At 52.3% G+C, this 23,714-nt stretch overlaps 1 protein-coding gene across 1 annotated transcript in view; it reads right to left on the bottom strand.

Moving 5' to 3' along the window:
* Window positions 1-528: 528 nt before the first annotated feature.
* LOC104306549 (carboxyl-terminal PDZ ligand of neuronal nitric oxide synthase protein) overlaps window positions 529-23,714 on the bottom strand; it is a 36,089-nt gene continuing 12,903 nt past the window's right edge. Inside the window, exons 3-11 of the mRNA XM_054174404.1 lie at window positions 9,938-10,030; window positions 9,183-9,241; window positions 7,643-7,751; window positions 7,082-7,223; window positions 6,599-6,759; window positions 4,932-5,099; window positions 3,808-3,973; window positions 2,991-3,348; window positions 529-2,752 (exon numbers count right to left, since the gene is read on the bottom strand). Coding sequence (XP_054030379.1) covers window positions 2,272-2,752; window positions 2,991-3,348; window positions 3,808-3,973; window positions 4,932-5,099; window positions 6,599-6,759; window positions 7,082-7,223; window positions 7,643-7,751; window positions 9,183-9,241; window positions 9,938-10,030 — 1,737 coding nt within the window. The 3' untranslated portion in view covers window positions 529-2,271. The remainder of the gene's footprint in view (window positions 2,753-2,990; window positions 3,349-3,807; window positions 3,974-4,931; window positions 5,100-6,598; window positions 6,760-7,081; window positions 7,224-7,642; window positions 7,752-9,182; window positions 9,242-9,937; window positions 10,031-23,714) is intronic.

The raw sequence follows: 23,714 nt of genomic DNA, 5'->3' as shown, positions 1-23,714 counted from the left end.
GTTCCATCACGTTGGAGGCTGCACCCACTCTGTGGAGGGATGGAGAGTGGCCTCAAGACCCTCATGGAGGTTTTGGGAACTGGCTCCATCTAACCCCCAGATCTGGGCTGAGTCCCACAGCATGCAATGAGGGACAATCTCGCAGGGTGCCTGTCTGTCCTGCAATCTTTGTGCTGATTGTCTGTGAGTCCCCTTTCTCACCTCAGAGGGACCAGGACAGGGTTCTGTCGCCACTCCTGGCTGTGGGCAGTTCCTGTAGGGTCCTGGCACATGGCCAGTCCCATCGCACTCCACAGCATAGGGCTTTGCTATCTGCCTCCTCCCACTGTGATACTCCCATCTCATGTGTTTGGGGCAGGACTTATTTTGGGACCAGAAATGAAGACAAGAAGGAGCAAAGGAGGTGTATAGGCATGTAACATAGTCAGGGCACTGCCAGGCTTAGGATGGAATGTTTTCATTGGAAATGGGCCCTATCCCTGACCAAGGAACCTGCCCCCAGTGTGGCAGCATGTGTGGGGCCACAGGACCTCCTGCTGTCACCAGCACTGAGCAGGAGCAGATGGGGTTGCTGGGACCTGTGTTTAAGCTGGGGCTGTAGGGCAGGGAGGGTGCAGTGGCTCAGGGCAGCTTTCTTTCTTCTTTGGGAATACCCAGGGGGTCTCCACTCTACACCAGTGGCTTGGGACTCCATGCACGCAGGCCCCAGTGGAGCAGAGACCATGACACTTGCTCTGCAAATCAGACACCTTTATTATTACTTCTTTCTTTAAAAGTCAGTTACCAAACTGCAGTGTACTTGATTCCTACAGAGGGGCTGGTCTGTCTCTACTGCACTACAGGACAGCCCAGCCACAGCTTTACAAGCCCCTAGGCCCAGTCACCAGCAGTGATGCCACCATCTCTTCCTGGCTGGCTCTGGAGTCCATGTCCTGTCACCTTACATCTCCCCCCACCATGGGAGAAGCAATGTGCCAGAACAGGCAATGTGACTGCTCCAAGTCTCCATTTCCTTAGACACTTCCTCAACTCAACCCTCCAACACTTTCCCAATGCTCTCACAAACAACCAAGCTGGACAAGCATCTCTTTGGGTCCCACCCCAAAACCTGCCCAGGGCTGAAGGGGAGATGTGGCACCACCTCGCCCTTCACCTTTGCTTCTTCCTTAAATCTTAACTCATCCCAGGACACTCACACCTCTGAGACCAAACCCAAACCACAACATAACTCCCTACAATCTGCACAATTGGAGCAGCCTTCTGCCTGCAACTCAGAGAGGCAGGCACCACCCCAACCCCAAGACAGGGGGTGCACCCTCCCTCTGGGGGGTCATCCACCACAGCAGCAGACTCCCAGAGCCAGCCCTGCACCAAATTAGGGGCCTTTGGGGGGTGGCCCCAGCCTGGGTGGGCACTGAGTGCTGGGGAAAAGGAAAAGGCACCTGTGGAGGGAGGCAGTGGTGGCTTTGCCATACAGTGACATGGCGGTGGGGCTGCTGTCCCCAAAAGCGGGGCTGGGGTGGGTGCAGCATGGCACTGGTGGACACAGGCTGCCCTGGAGAGACCTAGCCTGTGGCAGTATGGTGGCATCCTGGCATCCACTTTGAGGAGCCAGGCAGGGGAGGGGCACCATAACCATGCCACAGAGCCCTGCTCACACTGCTACCACAGGTGGTGACTGATGAACTGACAGCAGCCTTGTGCCCAGATGTTCACAGCCTGGTCCTGTGCCATGCCTCTGCCCAGGGGATCCTATTGTTCAAGTCCTGGGAATGTTTTTGCCATGGAGCATCCCATGGGGAATGCTGGCTAAATGGGAACCTCTCCCAAGTCTGACCTGTGCCATCACTGTCCAGAGTGCCCTGGCCTTCAGCAGTGCTGTTGGCATCCATCTGCTGTGGGAAGGCTGGGGCTGGTGTGGGCTGCCTGCAGCCACCCAGCCAGCAGAAAGGACATAGTGACAAGAGAGAGAGCTGCTTGAGGAGCAGCACCTGTGGCTGTGTGACAAGGGACAAGACCAGCTGCAGGTGGAAGGACAGGGCAACAGAAAGGCAGTGTGAGCTGGTGCAGACCAAGGGCAGGGGCTGGCCAGGTCACATCTGCATGGCAGACCCCCATATGTGGCAGGAGGAGCTGCTGTGTGGGTGGGGGATCACAAAGGAGCCTGCTTCCTAGCCTGGCAGGGCCCCCAACCCTAGCTCAGGCTGGTGGAGCAGCATGGACAATGCTGCTGGAACTCCTGCCAGCCAGCTGCTGTCTACTGCTGTCCCATTAAGGGGGGATCCTGCTGGGCCCCCTGGCAGTGTCCAGCTCTGGTTCAAGCAGCTCATCTTCTGAGAAACTGATGTGCAAGCAAGTGTCATCTGCAGAGTAGAAGGGCAGTGTGATGTCCGTGGGGCTGGCCAGGGCAGCCAAGTCCTTGGCCAGAGCCCCGCTGGCCGCAGGGTTGTGGGTGCTGGCCAGGGGGGACATCTGCCCACTCTCTCCAGTCCTGACTTTGCCCAGAGCATGCTGGCAGATGCCGGGCTCCGTGCTGGAGGCAGCACTTCGTGCAGGAGTCCTTGCCTCAGGGTCCAAGAGGGTAAGTGAGCTGGCAGTGATGCTGGTGAGGTTGGAGACACTGGAACTGGGCAGGCTCAAGTGGGCAGCACCCTCAGGCTTCGCCTCTACTTCCAAGCTCGGAGAGGTCTTGCTTGACCTTTTGCGTAGGATGGGCGGTGGAGGGTTGAGCTTGGGAATGGGCTGCTGGCGCCTGGGAAGCAAAAGCAGAGAGAGGAGGTGATGGACAGTGACAACAAGGGGCTTGGGTTGGCTGCCCCAGGCTCTCCAAAAGATCGTTATTGAGTCCCATCAGTGCAACTCATCGCCTACAAATGTTGGAGAGGGGGTGCAGGGCACTGGAAGCCCTGCTGGGCAGCAGCAGGAAATAGAAGGGTCTGCTTGGGGTGCTCCCACTCCAGCTGCTAGGAGATAGAGGTGGTATAGCCTACCTGTCCTCGTCCCCTCTGTCCGTGTCATCTGCCTTCTGCCGGCTGCTCCCGTTGAGCAGAGCGAACTCGCTGACCTCGGAGCCCTCCACGCGCCGACTGAGGCCGTCCTGCCCCTCCAGCACAGCCAGGCACTCGTCCCCATCCTTGCTGCTGTAGCGATGGCCACCCCGCTCCAGGCCAATGAGGTTGAGGTAGGAGTCCCCAGGGCCCAGGGCTGGCAGTGAGCCAGGGGCCACAGGGCTGCCCAGGATGCTGGCAGGGGTGGAGGTGGATGGCAGGTGGACATCCAAGCTGTAGTGGTTCTTCAGGTTCAGGGAGAGGGACTGAGCCAAGGACAGGTTTTGCAAGGAGCGGTCAACTGGTGAGAGAAGGACAGTGGGGCATGAAGACAGGGGAACCACTAACTCAGCTTCTCCTCTGGATCTCAAGGGGTGCAGAGGTGCTCCAAAGCCTCCTGGAGCCTGCTGGCATGGTACTAAGAGTATCCCAGCTGCTCCTTGTAACTGCAAGGGGTGCAGAAATGCTCTGAAGTCCCCCAAAGCCTGCTGGGCTGATACTGGGAGCACCTCAACTGCTCCTTGGGACCATGAAGAGTGCAGAGATGGTCTGAAGGGATGGTGCTGTGAGTACCCCAGATGCTTCCCAGGAAACCAAGGGGTGCAGAAATGCTCCAAAGCCCCCCCGAAGCTTACTGGGATGGTACTGTGGGAGCACATCAGCTGCTTCCTAGGACTGTGGGTGGCACAGAGATGATCCAGAGGGATGGGGCTGGCATCCCAGCACCCAAACAACCCCAGCAAGGTGGCCGCTTGCTCACCTGGTTGCCGGTGGTGTTCCTGGGCTTCCAACACTGTCAGCTGCCGCACCAGCAAGGAGACATGCTGTAGCAGGTCACGGTTGGTCAACAGCAGCTGCCGGACCCGGGCCTGTGCTTCAATCCGTGCTGCCGTCTCGGCGGCCAGTTGGTCCTTGAGCAGCTGCACCTGTGGGGTGCAGTGATAGCTGGGGTGAGGTAGGGATGGATCTGACAATGTGCGACAGGATGATGCAGGATGGCCGGGGCGTTGTGGGGATGGATAGGACGAGGCAGGGATGGTCGGGACGGTGCGGGCCGAGCCGAGCATCTCCGCGATGCTCGAATCAGCTGCGCGGCGGCCCTCCAGCGCCCCCTGCTGGTCCCATCGCGGTACCCACCGCGCCTCCTGGTTCCTCGCTCCCGGACCCGCCCGGGGTGCGGCTGCAGGTGCCCAGCCTGGGGTTACCGAGCTTCTCGCTCTGATGCTGGTTTGGAGGAAGAGGCTCGGGGGAGTGGGTTCCAAAAATAGGTGAAAGGGGAGCTGGGGCCCTGGGATTTGTCTGTGACCTGCCAGAGTGGTCGGGCTTAGGTGTGCATCCAGTTCCATGTCTGTGAGTTGAGCCATACTGTGAGCTATGCAGAGCCTGCTATGACAGGATGAGGGGTGATGGTTTAAACTAAAAGGAGATTTAGACTAGAGAGATGGAAGACATTTGTTATGCTGAAGGTGGTGAGACCTTGCACCAGGTTGTCCAGAGATATGGTAGATGTCCCATTTCTGGAACCATTCCAGATCAGGATGTCTGGGGATCTGAGCAACCTGCTGTAGTTGCAGATGTCCCTGTTCACTGCAGGGTGGTTGGACTAGGTGACCTTTAAAGGTCCTTTCCAACCCAAACCAGTCTGTGATTCCTTTATTCTATGCTGCAAGCTGTGCTGTAAGCAATGCTGTGAGCAACGCTGCAAGCTATGCTGTAAGCAATGCTGCAAGCTACACCGTGAGCTATGCTGTAAGCAATGCTGAGAGCTGTGCTGCGAGCTCCCTGGATTGTTCCCACCTGCCCCCACTGTCAGCCCAGCCTGGCCAGAAGCTGGAGCAAGGAAAGAAGGGCCGATGCCACCCAAGGGGAGGGCAGGACGCGTACCTGGGCCACAGCCACCTGCGTCTGCTGCTGCTGCTGGAGGAGCTGCTGCTGGAGCAGCTGGAGGCAGTGTTGGGAGGCCAGTGGGGTGATGGAGGCTGAGGAGCAGGGGCTGCTTGGGCTGAGCAACTGCTGGGAGCTGGCTGGGTGGAGGGAGTAGCTCTCGGCATCCTGGGCACAAAGAAATGGGCAGGATGAGTGCACAGACAAGCTCAGGCTGGGATTTGGATCATGGTTCCCCACGGCACTGAACCTAGCGCAGCAGAGTGGCCCCCACATCCCTGGCACCAGGAGACATGCTGGGACAGCCCAGGACTTGGTGTCAAGTGGTGCATGATCCCCAGGGCAGTGTGTTTTGCTCTGGATCCCAGAGGGCTGGCAGGGTTGTGCTGTCGGCATCTGGCCACAGTTCCAAACAGGAAGCCTTGGGAAGGAGATGGTAGGGAGTGACCCAAATATTCCACTGCCTCCCTCATGATGCAGCTGCCCAGGCTGGGTGATTTCTTGTTGCCTGAAGCATTTGCCAGCAGCGGTTCAGTGTCAGGGCCATCAGCAGGTTAAAAGACTGCAGCAGTCCTAGTCCTTGGAGATATCCCACGGGTGAGTGTGTGCACTGCCCTTCTCACATCTCACATCCCCTGACCCATCTGTGAACCCCCATATCCCAGTGTGTTCAGAGACCAGGCTCTGCTAGTTTGGCACAGGGTGGGTGAGCTTGCAGCCACCTCACTTGCCCAGGGGACCATGTGGTGGCCCTGTGCGTGGCTCACCTGGCCCTCCATAGCAACAGGGCTCTCAGCATGCAGCCCAGAGCCAGGCAGCTACCTCCACCCTGGCAGCAGGGTGTTTTAAGATGGTTGCTCTCGCATCATGCCCCCTGCCCCGCCCTGCTTGGACAGCTCCAGTGCCCAGAAGGAAGCACAGGAAAGCTCTGCCTTTCCAGCCCTGGAAATGAATTCCATCGAGTGCATTTCACTGCAGCTGTTCTCAGCCAGGCCCTGCATGCGAGACGATTGTGTGAGATGAAACAATTCCATTCCAGCTGCCGGGAAGTGCTCATGCAGAAGCTCTGCAGAGCAGCCATTCCTTACAGTGAAACCACAGCTCAGCCATACGTGCCCCAGCTGCCTCTGCTGCCAGGGCTGGGCCCCTCGGGAATGCTGCTCCTGAGGGGTGAGGGCAGCTGGGGATTGTTGTGGGGCAGTCGGATGAGCGACTGCCACAGAGTGGCACTGGGGGCTCAGAAATGCACCCTGCACAGTGTGGAAATGGTCACTCGGCAGAGCTTCCACCTGTTCTGTGGGTGCTCCTGCAGGACGGGAGGTCCTGCCATGCTTCCCCTTTCCAGCACTAGGCTGTGGCTCCAGCAGAGCCCCCTGCACTCTGCCTGGCTCTCACAGCTTGTATTTGAAGCCCACTCAGGTCTGTATCGTGGCCCCACTCCCAGCTCCCTCCTCTCCCCCTACCCCAGCACTGGCACACAGCTTAGGTGTAGGTAACCTGTGTGCTGAACACCCTGTCCTGCCATGGGGGCTGTGAGAGCAGGGAGCCAGGACAGGGAACCTACAGTGGGGTCTCCATGAAAGCCCCTCCAAATTAAGCCATGATACAGTGACCCTGAGCAGAGGGATCCCAGTAGCAGCAGAGTGTGTGGACTGTCTTCCCATTACCTGGCAGTTCTTATCCTTTGAGGCTTGCCCAGGTTTTGGCATGCCAAGGTCCCCCCTGGCAGTAGGCAGCTCTCCAGGTCCCCTCTCAGACACACAGATGCCATCAGAATCGATGCCAACCTCGTCTGTATCCGTGATCTTGGAGCCCTTAATCTGGTGAACTTTAAATGAGATGGATAAATAAACTCACCAAAGGAGAAGCTGCCTGGGGTACCAGCTCAGGGACAAGTGCTGTGAAGGGGCCAAGAGGAAAGGGATGGTGCCTGCAGACTCTGTCTGCTGCACAAGGGCATCAGTTTCCACCTCCCTGGTGCCCAGGACAGTGAGGGACAGAGGGTAGATTCCCCATGCTCCTCATGTGCAGGGTCCCAAAGCTCTCACTGTCACTGGAGCTGGCCCACAAAGGACACCTGTCAGCTCCCCACCCCACACATCCTTGGTGCTGGTGCTGAGGGAAGGGTCTCACAGGGAACCACGTGTCACCTTCCAGTGGCTGCTCCTCGGCTGACTTGTCGCTGGCACCGTCCGCTTGCCCGTCGGCGTTCTGCAGGGCGTGCTGCAGGCTCAGCTTGTGGCACACCTCGAAGGCCTGGCCCACCGTGCGCACCACCCGCATCGCCTGGCTCTGTGGAGCAAACCCACACTGCTCAGCCCCGTGGCACCCATGCTGCCACTGTCCCACTGTCAGTGGGAAAACTGGGAACCTTTCCTCTGCTTCCCACCTGGGGCTGCCCCAGGCTGCCATCTCTTCCTGTAGTAGGGGGCTCCACCACTGCTGGACCTGACAAACATCCCCTCACTGGAGATGAAATCTTATCTTCATGTGGGCTGGGACGGATAGGCTGTGCTGCTGTCCCGGAAGCATGGGTCAAGAAGGGAGAGGCACCAGGCATCTTTCTAGTGGACATCCAGAACTAGCACTGCCTTGGTCTTTCCCCAGGGATCAGCACCCTCTGACCCTTCTGCCTTTAGCTCCTGCACAGGAAGGTGCAAGGTCCCTCCTCACCCAGGTACAACCCAGACATTGCCCCAGGGGCATCCTACCTTCTTCTTTGATTTGAACACATTGCACCTGAAGGAATTGTTGGTGCCATCCCTTGCGATGTAACTGAAGATTTTCAGGTCTTGTGAGTCATGAGACACATAGAAGATCCTAGGTGGGAGAGAGACAAAGGGAATTAAACACCCAGGAGAGTCTCTGCCCCCTAGACAACCTTGGAGGCTTCTGTATGTCCCAAGGACAGGCTGGCTCACAGCACCCATGGCTGGAGGAACGAGGCAGTGCTGGTGCACGGCCCCTCACACAATTTTCAAGGCAGGAGGTGATGGATTTAGTGTGTCTCTAGCTTGAGAGAAAACCTGCTTTCTGAAGTAGGCAAAAGCTCTTTAAAGATGCTATGGGAAAGCTAATCTGTAGTACTGGAAAGCCAGTGGCTGTTTTTTAGCCCCAGCAATTAATCTCTGCTCAGGCTGCAGCATAGCACAACCCCCTGTACGGGGAATGTGGCACAGCACAAAACCCAGACTCCCTGGGTGCCTCTTCCAGGGTTACTGAGTGTACCCAGGGGATTGTTCTCTCTCTCCTGTTCAGGCTGACTCCTTCTCCCCGTGCTACAAAACCAATTTGAAAGCCCTTTATGCATGTTTGATTTAATTGGGTAAATTGTGACAAGTGAGTTCAGCTCTGAGCAGAGAAGGAACCAAAAGAGTTCTTGAAATTTGTTTTTATTTTACCTTTTCTGTCACTGGCTTTTTTTTTTTTTTTAATGCCTTGAACTTACAGTTGGAGCAATTATTGCTGATGTACCACATCTTGTATTAACCTTTAAAGAATGCCAGAGGTGAGAGGTAGGCATGGATAATGCACCAGCATGTCCTTCCCTCCTTCTCTCCTCACCAAGGGCTCTGACCCAGAAAATCAGTGTTGGTGATCCCAGCCCTGGGGGCTGTGGGCTCCGTGCTTGTGGTACAATTATTCACTTGGCAGATCTAACAGCCTGGTGCAACCTGTGCTCTTAGCTCAGTCTCCAGGCTATACACCATCACTGGGGTTATCTTCAAGGAAACCATGCCTGATGCCTCCTGAGGTGCTGGGTTTACACACAGTGTAAACCTCTGGGTGGGGCTTGTGGTCTCCAAAATACTTTGAGATCCTGTGGCAGGTGCTATGGAATGTCAATGCGTCTTACCACATCCTGTATGGGTTAATTCCCTGCAAGCATTTAGACCTTAGAGTGAGGAGCTGCTTCAGAAGCACACAGTGAGCCATGCTCTAAAGAAAAAACAGCTGTGGGAAGCCTGTCTTCAGAGCCAGAATCAGAAAGTAATTCATGAAGGTAACTCTGGAGGTCATCTAGTGTAACCCTGTTCAAAGCAGAGCCAACTTCAAAGCTAGATCAGTCCACCCTCACTCTCAATAATGTATGAAAAGGATTCCCCATCAGCAGTAATCCTGCAACCTCGTTAATGTTTCATGGTCCTTTGGAAAACCAGCCTTGGTGAAGATAACTCAGCAAGCAGGAGGATGGATATACATCACTCAGGGCTGGTTGGATCTAGCTGGTGTAAATCCCCTGCCACATACCTGTACACGGGGTCGTGCATCACCACCATCTTACTCTCGTCCCAGGTCCACTCCTTTCTCTGTAAGTAGAGGAAAGAAACAAAATTACAGTGAGTCAGGTAAAATGAAATTCCACCATGCTGAAGGGCAGGAACCTTGGAGAATGGTGTGTTTGTCCCGAGCCAAAATCTCCAGTTTGACTACATTAACAAAGGCTGTTTCATTTGTATCTGGGATAAAAATAGATTTCTTTGCTCATTTATCATATCTGGTCATCTGATCACAGCCTTCAGGGCTGAAAAAGGCTGCTAAGATTAATGTAGAGCATCAAATATGCAGAAGAGTAGCATGCTGTGGAGACAAAGGCTCTGAGAGAGGGTTTAGGAAACCCAGATCCAGCTACTGGCTTAGCTCAGTGGGAAGCACAGCCTGGGCAAAGAGCTGATGGGTGCTCAGCCCAGGCAGTGAGAAGAAGCCTGCTGGTATTAGCAAGAAAAAGAAACTATATTGCCTGAAAGCTTGACATTTGTTGATAGAAAGAACCCCAAATCCTCTTCCCACAGCGTAATTCTCCCACCCTTTTTTCAGCAAGGTTTTGTTATTAGTTTGGTGAGAAATGGAGTGTTTTCTTGTGAAAATTCTGGGTGTTTTTGCAGAAAAGGCCAGTTTGGGTTAGAAGTGTGACTAGCCTGGGCAGCAGTAATACTCAGACATGACAAACCAACACCCCAGGTGCTCTGGCCCAGAGTGCCCCTGCTGGGCTGAAGAAGTCCCACCTTCTGTTTCTTGCGCAGAATCACCTTCACCCCATCCACAGACACAATGATGTTCACTTTCTTCTTCTTAATGTTCTTGGCTTTGAATTCATACTGATGGGAAGGAAAAACCCAGGTTAGAAGAGAGGTAGTTTGGGGGGAGGGGGGTACAAGGAACAGCATGTGGTATCAGTCACTAAACATTAAAATGCTATGTTTGTGTTTGATCCCAGCTGCTGAGGGAAGTGGGAATTTGTTTTATCCTGCTAAGAAAAACCACACTGGGGAGGACTGGCTGCCACAGCTGGGATGCCAACAGGATCCTGTCTTTGTCAGGAGTGTCCCTTGGGAGAAAGCAAGCAGAGCTGATCCTCTAGACTACATCCAGAGACCGTTAGTTCAGATCCAGGAGGAGCTTTCCTGATACACTTGCCATGCGTCATACAGCAGGACCCTTGCTCTGGAAGCTTGACAGGGAGATGGCACTTGCAGCAAACCCCAAGCAGTGATTTATGGCATCTCCAATGCCCTTGTATGTCAGCACTGCAGTGCAGGGGGAATATAAAATCACTAATGAATTGCAGGGAGGGCCAGATGGGTGGCAATAACACAATTATACCTCAGACATTTCCATAATCACATTAACCTCAGTGGGCTCAGTATCTCTGGAGAAAAACCCAGCTCCTCACCTGCAGGTGTCTGCAGTCTGTACTCACCTCTGTTTGTGTTAAATATTAAATTGCTGGCTTTTAAATACTGCTTATGCTGACAGCTAGAAGGTAGGCAGCACCCTTCTGCTCTGGAGACCTGTGTTTACAGCACTGATCCTTCCTGGCCCCATTTGAGGCACTATTTTTGGCTTCCAAATACAGGCTTTTGATACCCTGTATTTTTCACAGTCCCTGTTGGGAATCCAGCTTACCTGGGCCAGATCCTCAATTTATCTAAACCAGCATGCCCATTACTGTCAGTGCAGCTACAGCAACAGCCACCAGGTATCAATGAAAAAAGAAATCCTTTGGATTAGCTCAATGTGCAGTCAGCAGAGCTGCAAAGCAGAGGTTACAAATCCCCTGTCTTGATAGTCTAATAATGCCAATGGTGCTGTAACGGAGCTGAGACCTGGCAAAGGGGACATCATGGGGACACCAGTGCCTGCTGGTACAGGCTGTAGCTGGGCTCTGGCTAGATCATCTATCAATCTGTCAAATTTGAAGCAGTCTGGAAGCTTTTCCTGCTAAGGAGCCAGGGCAATGCAGCTCTCTACGAGGTGTCCCTTTCCCTCAAGGATGAGCAACCACCCATTGTGTCACTGAGCCTTCCTGAGGAATGCTGTGCCACCTCTGTGGGCTCATGGAGTCAGGAGGTACCCTCACTCCATCACCAGCCTCCACTGACTCCTGGCATGCCGCTGCCCCATTGCTTTGGAGAATCAACACACACTGTGCCATTTGCAGACATGGGGGAGGAGGCGATGCCAGGCAGCAGCGTGCTGCCTGAAGCCTACCTACACTGTGTAATTAGACATCTAATTAGAAATCTTATCGCTTTACAGAGTCAGTGGAGCTGCAGGTAGCAATTGAGATGTTAAGGGAGTCTGGGCATCTTTCAGGAGCCTGAAGGACTCTGTGTGTGGCTCCATGTCAGCACAGCACCCAAGCATTGCAAAGAAGATACTCATCTTTTCAGCTCCTCAACACCCATTGTAAGCCACGCCAGCCTTACAGGCAGGAAATTGGGTGGCTTTCATGTTTATCAGGCTTTTGATGCTGTTCATTGAATCCTTAGCACTCTGCAAGGTTTACGGTATCAGACAGACCCTGGATTAAACCATAGCCTTTTGATCTCCCCATGAATTATTACTTTGAGACAAGCTCTTTAAAAATCTATCTATAGCAGCATTGCATGTGAAGCCAGAGCTAAATTTGCTGTACATGGATTTTGTATTTATAGGGAGGAGTGAAATGATGGCTGAGGTGCTGAGTGCAGCCTGCAGCCTGCCGTGGGGACCAGCAGGGCATGCATACATCTGTGGGGCAGAGGTCAGGCAGCCAGGCTCAGGGCTTCTCCCACCCTCTGCCTGAGCAGCCCCCCAGGGCCCCAGCACCCCCATCCCTGCCTTGCTTGGTGCTCCCAGCTCTGCCAGGCTGGAGCTTCTCCCTCCCCTGTGTTCAGCACCGCCAAACTGTTTCTCCTTGTCTGCTTGCACGAATGTCAATAAAAGCGGGATGGATTGTTCTGCCTGCTAAAGAGCTATTTATCTTTCTTTATACACAAATGGCTGGGAAAATACTAGCTGGGCTTTCCAAGAAAAAGAGAGCAATACAGTGTATTTTCCCATTGTAGCAACAGGGGTGCAATTACATTCAAACAAGGCTCTTCAAAGGCTTTAAGCAAAGTCCAAGCCTGGATTCTGCAGAGATGCTTTTTCTTTCTCTTGGACAGAAAGGAACAATTGGGAGCAGCAGCATCACATCTCTGGGTACTGCCAAGAATGATGGCAAATCTCTGCAAACCCAGGGAATACAGCAGCACCCCAGCCTGGCATTGGGACAGGTACAGGGCTTTAGCTCCAAGCAAAGCTGTACAGCTGATGTGAGCTGCCCAGCAAGCTCTGCCCTTGCCCCTGCTGCTGGTTGATGCTGAGCCATGCCAGGGCAGCTAGGGCTGTGGGGCAGGTAGGAGCAGAGCTCAGAGCTTCTCCCCTGTCCCAGTGACATGCAAGTCCTGCACACAGCATCTGAAGAAATTTTGACCCTTGCAATCTGCAGGCAGCACCCTCAGGCTCTGCTCAGGATGCAGCTCTTCACCACAGTGTTGTCAGCAAGGAAGGAGGCCAATGAGTTTGTCGGACCTGCTCCACAGCTCATGGCCGCTGCTGCCTGTGCCTTGCCGCTGCATCCTTGCCAGAGCAAACAGCCAACACACTCTCCCCTTTGCCTGAAAACAATTAAAAGCCATTGCCCCCCCCAATATTTTCGAAAGGGTGAAACCCCTGAGGCAGCAGGAGCTGTAGGATGGCCTGGCCCCCACTGGCTGCTCAGCATGGGGGGCAGGAATGCCAGCTGGGCAAGGGCTCTGAGCTGCTGAGAGCAGGGTTAGGTGAAAGACCTGAGCCCATGCCACACCAGCTTGGATGGAACACTCTCTCCATCTCTACATGTAAGAGGCAGATGGCATAAAGCTTCAGTCACTTAATTGCTTCCTATCAAGCAGGAATCAGTATTTTAATGAATCCTGATTTATATAAGGACAAAAAAGCACATGAAAAAACACACTTCAAGGCAGCAAACTTATCTCCTATGAAAACCTTCACGTGTAAACCAGCACCGATGAGCAGGATGCTCCTGGCTAAGCTGGCAGGAGAGCAAAGTCTGGGCACTGATTTTTATTTTTTTTCTTACTATTGAATTAATGTGATGGTTTTTTTCCCCAACTTTGTCAAGGTTACCAACAAATTCAAACCCACCCAGCAGCGTTCATCTTCTCAATCCTTACCCTCCTGCTGCTTGTGCTATATCCTGTGGGGCAAGGCTTTCTGGACGTTAAGGTATGTGGAACTGCTCTTACAAGTGGTGATTCCACAGGCCAGCCTGGCAGCTTGCTTAGCTATGTAGACAAGATGGGATGTTTTATGAAAAAATGCAGGTCAAAAAGGGGCAATGAGACTCATTTAACTTAGCAGCTTCATTAATTCTATTTCTGATGTGTCTGACCTGGAATCCTTTCTATTTTTGCTTTCAAATCCCCGTGTTCAAGTTCTTGCTTTTCATATGGTTCCACACACTGTTGGCATGTAATAGTCACTTACCCAAGAGCTAAAGACTGTATGACTAGAAATGTTAATGGTGCTGGGTGATGCATATTTCATCTGATAATTCCACCCAAGCAGATATAAATTACACATGCATTTACCAGCTTCCATCTGCTGATGAAAGAGATGGGCTAATGCACATTGGAAATCATATGCAGTTTCCAGCACTAAGAACAACTTGCATGAATAGAGTTATTCAAGGAAGCAGTTCTTAATGTGATTAATTACTGAAGGTATCAGGGCCTTCATTATGCAAATGAAAACTGTCATAAAATAGAGAGTTTGCAGGTCTCAGAGGCAGCCTCTATTTCCAAAAACCACATTTTCCTCATTAGCAGAGAGCAGGAGAGGCAGACCTGAGTGAGCCAGCACAGCCAGGACACACTCCCTGCTGTGGTTGGTTTGCTGCTGTGCAGCCCACACCTGGCAGAAGCTGTCCAGGTTCTTGAGACAGCAGTACATCAGGGATCCCAGTTGCTGCTGGGGAAGTACTTTGTGTGCCCAAAGGAAGATGCCACAGGCTTGGAAATGGATGACTTCTTCCTGCAGCTGTATATTCCACAGCCAGCCTTTAGCCTGCTGCCTTGCCAGGCTGCCCTTGCCCTGCCCCAGCCCGACAGGCTGCAGGATGTATGTGTCCATAAACAACCCCACAACAATAGAAGTCCCAGCCCCTTCCCAAACCTCACCCAGAAGGCAGACACAGGGAGCATGGCAATGAGGAGAGGAGGCAATGGAAATCTGCTCAGCTCTGCTCCCCAGCAGAACAGCTCTAGGTAACCCTGGTAGCACCCACCGGTCCCTGCTCCTGTTCCCAGGCTGCATGGCCACATCCCACCTGCCTGGGAGCCATCCTGCTGCAGCAGGAAACCTCCAGTACCACATGAGCCCCACTTCAGCAATTAAAGCTATGATGAGAGGTACTCATCATGATAGGCTTGAATACCTCTCCTGTGAAGAAAGGTTGAGAGAGTTGGGGTTGTTCAGCCTGGAGAAGAGAAGCCTCCAGGGGGACCTTCTTGTGGTCTTTAAGTACTTAAAGAGGCCTACAAGAAAGATGGGGACAGACTTTCTAGCAAGGCCTGTTGTGACAGGACAAGGGGTGATGGTTTCAAGATAAAAGAGGAAGATTTAGATTAGATAGAAGAAAGAAGTTTTTCACACTGTGGGTGGTGAGACACTGGCCCAGGTTATTCAGAGAGGTGGTAGATGCCCCATCCCTGGAACCATTCCTGGTTAGGTAGGATGGAGCTCTGAGCAACTTGCTATAGTTGCAGATGCCCCTCCTCACTGCAGGTGTGTTGGGTGAGCTGAACTTTGAAGATCCCTTCCAACCCAAACCATTTTATGTTTCTATGAATCCAAGTATTTCAAGTTCAGGAATGTGATTAATTTCAAACCAAACTGACCCACACGGCATGAGGACAGGGCATTAGCTTGACTGCTGCTTGAATTACTGATGCTTGGAGTGCTGCCACTTGGAGCTGATGCTACAGAGAACTCCTGAGCTCTTCTCCCCAGCAAGCACAGCTTAGCTGAGCACTGTGTGCTGCCACAGAACTGACAAACGAGCAGTGTCAGTTCCCACAGCCTTTGGACCGCAGGCCGCAGTCCAGCCTCCAGCCCCTCCATGAGTCACTGCGGCCCCTTCTGCATCACACTGCACCTTCTCCTGCCAGCTCACTGGTCAGCCACAGCCCTCCAGCTGGAAACTGCTGGGTTATGGCCTTGCCTTTGTTCCTCTTGGGAAGCCTGTGCCTGTCTGGAGCCTATGAACTCCCCGTGCCCGGCGGCAGGGTGCACGCTCCCGGGGCCATGGCCGGTGTGAATGCAGCCAGGCATAGTCTGCGGCTGTGCTGCAGTAACTCGGCAACACCGACACAAAGGCGACGCAGGAAGCGCTGGGGTCCGGGAGTGCACCTCCTGCACAGTGGAAAAATGAGAATTTATGATCCTTGGAAACATAAAACTCTTCAGAGGAAAGCAGAAACCAAAGGGGGAGCACAATAGGCAAGGAGAATGCTGGCAACATACCCAAAGTCTTTTTTTCTCATTTAAATTAGCTCCTTCCACCATCCAACAAATTCTCTAGGTACTGCAGACCGCTCCCAACCCAGTGAGCTGAAGGGGGCTGAGGAGCTATCACAGTCCTGCTGGGTTTCTGGGAGTCCCTGGAAGGGCAGCAAGGAAATGTGACTGCAGTTCATCACACAGGGTTTATTTATGGATTCCCAGCTCTGTGCTTTGGCAGCACTGGTGCTGCCTGCAGAGCCAGGCAGGACTCGGACCTCTTCAGCGATACCAGGCAGCATTTGCAGGTTTGTGCTCCAGCCCTGGAGCTGGGGAGCTGGGATGTGGCTTTGAATCATTTGCAGGGAGCAGCTACCTGGGCATGCTTCTGTGCCAGACCTTGGGTCAGGGCCCACCTGTGGCTACAAGCTTTGCCTGGCCCAGTGATCCCTTCTGTCCTTCAGTTCTCAGGAGCTGGCTGGCCGAGGGCTGAGTTTGCACATTGGAATGTGCAATGTCCCCTTCCTAATCTGAGTGTAACCTGTGGTGACTGGCATCATGCCCTTGCCCCTTTTAGTATGATGCATGGGATTCAGGACCCTGGTGATCACCCACCAGAAGGTCCCACCACACTCTCCTTCTCAGAACTCCCATGCATTGGCCCTTTCCTGACTGGCAGTTAATGCAGATATGACCCCCAGGAGATGTGAGCAGCAGGAGGAGGGGCCTGAGCACAGGATCCTGAGCATAGCATGCTGGCCCTGAGGAGCTCCACATGCTCCTTCCAGAGCACTCCCTGCAAACCACAGGCTCAAGTCTCCACACAACCCACCCAGCAATGCCAAGGTGCCTGGCCACTGCCTACAGACTAGGCTTTGATTAGTATTGGCAAGAAAAGCACCACATGATCTGGAGTCTCGTTTGAACCTGGCTTCCACCTAGGGTCTGCTCTGCTTCCACCACTCAGGTATGATGGGATAGGACCCAGGCTGGTGAGGCTTCTGCCCTGCCAGGTATGTTACATGGTTTGCTTCCAGCTCCTCCTCACTGAGGAGCAAAGCCAGCCTTGCTGCTCTATGACCCCAGGGCAGTGTGCATAGCCCCTCACAGCTGCCTCAGTGAGTGGAGATGCACAAGTGCCTCACTAATCAGGGATCTGTTGGCCAAACCCTTTGCTAATGCCCAAACTTGGTGATCAGTTTCTCACTGCAACTGGAGCTGAGCAGTGCTGTGGGTTGGGGGGGGGAAGAGGGATGAAAGGCAGTAGAGGAAATTGCAAAACCCTGAATTAAGCTAAGAAAATATTTGCCTTGCTGGAGTCTCCCGTTTGGCATTGTCAGCAGTGTTTTAATTGGTCTAATCTGCAGGTCTTCTTGGACCTGTGCCCCACAATCCCTCAGCCAGTGAGAGGACACTTGAGCTGTGTTTAGCCAGTTCCCACCTTAGCTCACAACTGCAAAAAAGGAGCTTCTTGGAAGTTGCCTGTAAATGGAAAAGGGCATGAGCTGGGCTCAGCCCTCTGGGCTGGCTCTGGCTGTTCTTCAGCAGCTGCAGCAATGCAGGTGTTTTCTGTCTCTCTTTAGGGGGCTCTTCAGGGGACAAAAGCTTCTGGAAGAGGCCACACCAGGAATGCTGTGCATGCCTGGCCTTGCTGCCTCCTGCTAACTCCTGGTTTGGCTTTGGAGACGCTCTGGGGTGATGTGAGCAACACCACACATGCATAGGATCTAAGGAGACCAAAAAATACAATCCTTTAAGAAGCAGAACCAAGTGCCACCCTCCTGCCAGGGCTTTGGAAGCTGCAGAGAAGCAGTTTATGGATAAGAGGAGAGCAACCTGTGGATCCAGGCTCTCTGGACACTTCAAACAGCATTAAGGCTCTGATTGTATTGAAATGAAGCACTGGCAGGTTGCTTCAGCTCAAACATCTTGTGTGCCCTCTACATCACCTTGAAGGCATCCTGTCTGCTATCATCCCTGGCTTCTCTTGCCTGTCACCTTGGTGTGGTGAGGGCTCAGACTGAGGTAAACAAGCCTCCAAGCACTGTTTTGGGAAAACTGTTCCTTTCAGGAAAGGAGCAGTGAAACATGCCTGACAATTTTCTGCTCTCATAAATATTCAAAACCAGCCACACTGGGAGCTGACTAATCTGAAGACCTTCAGCTGAAGAGTTTTCCATGCTTCAAATTCCTTTGCAGATTTGAAACCTGAGCTGCAGCTTCCCCTGAGGCAGGCAGTGGTGAACCACAGTCCCAACACAGAGCAGGTAAAGATCTGCCTGCTGCTCCCCTGCTCAGGAGGGCTGGGATCCATCAGTAGTACCAGATGGCCTGAGAAACAGGTTTCTAAGAGGGACGCCCTAACTGTCAGCAGAGAGGATGTTGCCATGGCTTGTGCTTCAGCTTGGTCATTAAACCCTTAAGAATCTCCTCCCACCGCTCTGTTAGGGAGAGAAGCTGCAGGAGCTTGGAGGGGGTGGCAGATGGTGCTGCATGACCTACGGGCAAGGGCTGTGAGCATGCTGCCTCTGGAGGCTGGTCAGATGAGGAGGAGGCAGGGGAAAGATCTGCCCTTAATCCAGGTCTCCTTTGCTTTCTGAAGCACTGTTCAGATGGGCATGCTGATGGAGGCCTTCCTCTTCATCCCCCTTCTCCCCATGTTCAACAGATCTCATCCTTGGGAGGTCACAGACTGCTGGAATCTCAGGTAGCCTTTAAGGACTGCTCTTTAATTAGTCTTTTGCACCTCTGAAAACAGGCAGACTGTTGTGGAACAAAGCTGCTTTGCCTGCTTTTAAAAAAGGGTGGGACAAAAGCAGCCTTTTCATAGCTTCCTCCCTGTTAAGGAGATACTGCAACACTGCTGAGCTCCATCCCTAGAGGCACAAGCAGCCTCACAGCCCAGCACAAGGTGACATCATCTGGCCTTTGGTGCCTCTCTGACAAAAGCATCATTGTGTGACTGTCACTTCCAGGAACCCCCTGCTGTCCCCAGGTTTAATGGGGAGCTTTCCCACAAGCAGCCCTTCAGTCCTTGTCTCACCAGGCCAGGCCAAGCCCAGCTCAGCTCACAGGGAAGCTGGGTTTTATTCCCTTCCCTACCTCTGTTCACTTTGCAGGAGAAAACAAATTACCTTTTCCATCTGCAGTGCTCTGGATGATTAATTAGTTGCAATAATGAAGTAGTGTCTTGGGACCCCACCCCAACAGAGTCCCACGTACCAGGCATTGAGTGCACACAGGCATGAGAATGATCCCCACCTCGAAGAGCTGCTAGGTTACTGCAGATAAAAAGTGCTAATTTCATTAGAAGCAGGTCAGATTCACCTGAAATAACCCTGCCAAGTGAAACTGCAATTACACACTGCGACACCTTCAAGTAATTCAGCATTTCCCTATAAACATCAGTGTCAAGAAGCCCTGCAGAGAAGGTCCTGCTTTTGTATACTTGATGTTTCATATCCTAGCTGCCCTCCGGTCTGGTATGTAGGACAAGAGGCAAGTTAGGAGACTGGATTGATTTAAACCCTGTTCATCAATGCTCAAACAACAAAGCTCAGAAGAGCAAGAGCCAGGACTCTGTGGCAGGCTCAGGGCTCCATGGAAAATCCTCAAACCCCCCCCATGGCTCTAGGAAGGTAACTGAGTATTTTGTGCCTCTTTTCTCATCCACAAAGTGAGGCTGTTCCTTTTCTACTTTGTCATTCAGTTGCTCTGGTTACAGCCAGGCCCTTGATAAATGACAGCTACCTAGCATCTAGCCAGCAGGGCCAGGCCATCAGATACTGCTCATATAAAGCCAGGAGCAGCTGAGGATTTCTGCTGCTCGCTCTAAAATCTCTGTTGCAGATTCCTGTCCCTCCCTGTGAGCCTGTAGGTCGCTAGCACAGCGGCACAGCAGTCAGCTGAATAAGCCTGGCAGCGGAGTAGACGCTCCTTGCTTACTTCTTGGTGTTACAACTAGGCTGGGCAGCAAAGGAAAAGAGGAGCTGATGCCCTCACACAAGTAGGATGAGGAGGTGTTTTGAGAGACAAAACCTGAAAACCAGTTTTTAATTCTTCTGTGGCTCTTCACAGGAGGATTTGTGACAGCTGTTCTTCAGGGAGCAAAGCACCTGTTCAGACCATGAGCAGTCTGTGAGCATGGAAGCCAGCAGGACCCCAGCATGCTGTCACTGTGTGAGTGGAGGGAGCTGCAAGGCATGGGGGTGGGGGCTTCAGGGGTGCTTCACAAGGGCCCTGGCAGGGGCTCACAAGGCACAGCACTGACACAGGGAGAAATACTAATGGTGCTGCCATACTGAGGATCTGACAAAGTCAGGTGCCAGGATTTCAGGCTTCTAAATAATGCAGTGCTCCCCTCCACGTTTATGTAACGATGCTATTTCAGTGAAGGTTGTCCAAGCAAAGGAGGTGAAGGCAGCTAGCGAGGCAGGCTGGGTGAACCATGCTCTGCACATGGGGATGGAGAGGAAGTGACAGTGCTCCTCAGGACAGGCAGGCTGAGGGTAAGATGTAGAAGGCAGAAGGAAGAAGGACATATTCAAACCAGTAACCAAGTCAACCCAGCCCCTGCTCCCAAGAGGGGCAGATGTGACCTCTGGTGGTTTTCTACTCCAGCACCTGTGCTGCTCAGCAGCCAGAAGAAATGAGGTAGCTGCAGACTCCTTAAAACCTATGACTTCAGGATGTGGGGGAGAATGATGACAAACTGATCCACCCAGGGTGGATACTTACCCAAAGGAGGAGGAATCTAGTTTGCTGTTGGGAATCTGGAGAAGCTACATCTGCATGACTAACACCTGCTTTTGGTAAATGCTGCAGGGAGGGAACATCTCCTGGCTTCTCAACTTGCTATCACAGCCCATATGCATCTTGGGTGCTGTCCTCCAGCTCTGTATCTTGTGGTTTCTCCTAGTCACCTAGTAGGGAAATCCACACTTTCTTTGCATATCTACAGCAGAAGTAGGAAGCTGGACTTCACAGCTCTATCTTAGAGCAAACAGAATTCGAGCTAGAGTGAAGATCTACATTTGCATTCAGAAACAGTACTTGGTGGCAAACTAGAGCAGAATGAAAATGGAGGGATGCTGAGCTGCCTAGAGTGCTGCTATGTGCAGACCAGCTTTCATGCATTGCTGGCTAGGTGCAGTCAGGCTTCGTTCTCTCTCATGATGGAGATTTCTTTTGTTAGCTCAGGCCCTGGGTGCAGCTGAACCTTTCTCCTTCTCAATGCCAGCAACTTTCATGAACAGCCTTGCTAAGTATTGGTCTGAGACAGTCAGGGCCTGAAATAATCTGCCCTACTCCCAGGCAAAGCGACTTTTTCTGTGAAGCTGCTAATATTCTTGATCTCAAACAGTTCCACTTGGAGCAAACATTTCTCACAGAAAGCTCTGTGCTTATGGGCAGCCTTCAACCACTGCACAGAAAGAATGTGTCTGCATCTGAGAGCACTAACAGTTTCAGCCAGGACCAGCTGAGCTTGGAAGGGGCTCAGTCACTGTGGGGCCACAGGGACTGGGTGTGTATGGTCTGCTGGTGAAGACTTGGCGTGCAGTACTGAAAGATCTGCCTCCTGAATGAACTCAGCAGTCAGGTCCCAGCTATTAAGAGGGATTTCTAAAGCACACAATTCCTAATTCCCAGTGACTTCAGATGGAGCTCCCTTGTTCTGAACAACACGCACGGCACAAATGCCTTTCGAAATCTGCCCAAGAGCTCTTGTGTCATGCTCATTCCAGGAATACAGCAAAAACAAAGACAGAAAGGAGCTCACCCCTCTCCTGCCAGGCTGCTCCTGGGCAGCACCAAGGCATTACCCACATGTGAAGACCTGAGCAGGGCCATGCAGAGCATGGGTGGCATGCTGCCTCTTGCCAAGTAGTTCTTGGTCAGGAATTACCGAATGCCAATAAACTTGCCCACAAACAGTGCTAACTCTTCTCTGTGGCAATCTCTAAATCTAAAATAGGGTCTCTGGGTCCTTCTCAAATTGTCCATAAAGTCTCAACTCCCAATTTGGAAACAAGACTGTTGCTGTAAGAAAATTCAACATTAGTTGTGTCATTTCTAAAACTTCAGAATATTAAGCAGTTCAAGGACTCTGTTAGCCTCAGGGGAGCTACTGAGGTTAGTGAAGTATGATGAGAGGAACAGCCTGGGTTTAGATGGTGGGAATTACAGATAAAGAGGGGTTTGTGGTATCAGGATTTATTCTCACAGAGGTCTTGTCCTAAAAACTGTACCAAGGCTGAAGCACGCAGCCTGGGCTGGGCTTTTGAGCTTTTGGATTTTTGAACAAGAGGCTACTGGATGATTTTTCTGTTATTTGTAGGCGTGTGGTACTGCCCAGGTCTCCTGGAGGTACTCACCGGTGTCCTGAGCTAGACAGGCAGATACTTCACAGATGAGTTAAGATGAAGAACTCGGTACAGGCACCCATGGAAGAAGCTACACCTGGCTGTGCCCTGTCTGCCCTGCAAACACAGCTATGATATGCTGTTGTCCCCCTGCTCAGCAGTGACTGGCAGACACCCTTGGGGCTGATGGCTTGGTTCTACTTTCCTGATGCCTGCGCTGCTCCTCAGTGCCATTCCCAGTGTCCCTGGACTGCCAGTGGTGTCAGAAGCTAAGTGTGAAGCTGTGGGTATTAATGCATCCTGCACTGCTTGTGTGCAGGTGAATGATTAACCCCAAACAGTGTTCCCTGTCCTAGCTCATGGCATCTCCTTCCCTCCACTTGGATGCATGGTAGCAGGACAAGCAAGAGATCAGCATTGCCCTGTGGGGACAACAATGTGAAAACAAGAAAATGTGCCTGGGCTGGAAGTTTAGAGCCCGTAATCATTAATGGCAGGAGCACGGATTGCAGCAGGATTGAATCAGTCCATGATGCCTTGGGCTCACTGAACCTTAATGTTTCACAAATTGCTTATGGCTCTACAGTAGGTACAGGGCACTCAGAGGTGGAGGTGTTGATGGCAAGACACCAGTGCTTGGGCCAGTTCTACCAAAGAACCTACATGCCCAAAGAGTAACTGGGGGTCTTACACTGCCCTGGAGCCAGCTGCAAACACCTAGTCCTCCATCACACCACACCTAGTCTTAGTGTGACCCACTGCTCTTCTTCCTGTGAGAAAAATAATTTGGTTTTAGAGAGAAAACCCTGGAGCCAAGAGGGTTTGGAAGGATTCCTAGAGTATGCTGGACCTGGCTGTGCAGCCAGGAGGGTCATCTGGGGCCCTGTCCTGTGATGTTCTCTGCAGTGCAGTGTGCTGCATCCTCCTGCAGCAGCAGAGTGACAGAAGGACAGAGGAAGGGGGAAGTGGCTCAGGTGTCCAGAAAACAGTCAAGCAGTTGTGAATTAAGTCAAAATAACCCATGTGGCCCTGGGAAAGGCCATCAGAGAATGTCTAATCACTGCTGCAGACAAGAAAGAAACCCACTCTGTAATCCCTTTAAAATATCCCTGCTCTCATTAAAGTATCCTTCCCTCCAGGGACTCACTCAAGATTTTTATTCTGTAAATTTATCATAGAGTTATTTGGTCAAAGCATCAAATCACAGAATGTTTTGAAGAATACATGAAGTAGCTTGTCAAAAGCATTAAGTTAAGTAGCACCAATTCTGTTTGCCTTCAGGCCTCATTTTGTACAGAGCAAAAGCAGAATGAAGAAAACAAGCTTAGAACCAAGCTGTTGTTAGCAAATCTTGTTTTACCAAGAAGAATTCTGCTTTGTTGTCACGGTCCCCAAGGGTCCCTTCTCCTCAGAACAGCCATCCATACACAGGGCCCCTGCACTGGACAAAATTATGACAGCATCTACAAAGGGACCTGCTGTTGTGGCACTAGGTCTGGCTTCTGTGTCCTGTGTGGATACTCTTAACCTAAGAACCATGAAGGCTGAGCTCAAAGCATGAGGTTACACCATAGCCACAAGGTGATTTGGTTTGGTTGGTTTTTTTTCTTCA

Source organism: Dryobates pubescens, chromosome 29 (assembly GCF_014839835.1).
Source record: "Dryobates pubescens isolate bDryPub1 chromosome 29, bDryPub1.pri, whole genome shotgun sequence".
In the NCBI taxonomy this organism is placed as follows: domain Eukaryota; kingdom Metazoa; phylum Chordata; class Aves; order Piciformes; family Picidae; genus Dryobates; species Dryobates pubescens.
This window is presented reverse-complemented; position numbering and strand designations above follow the sequence as displayed.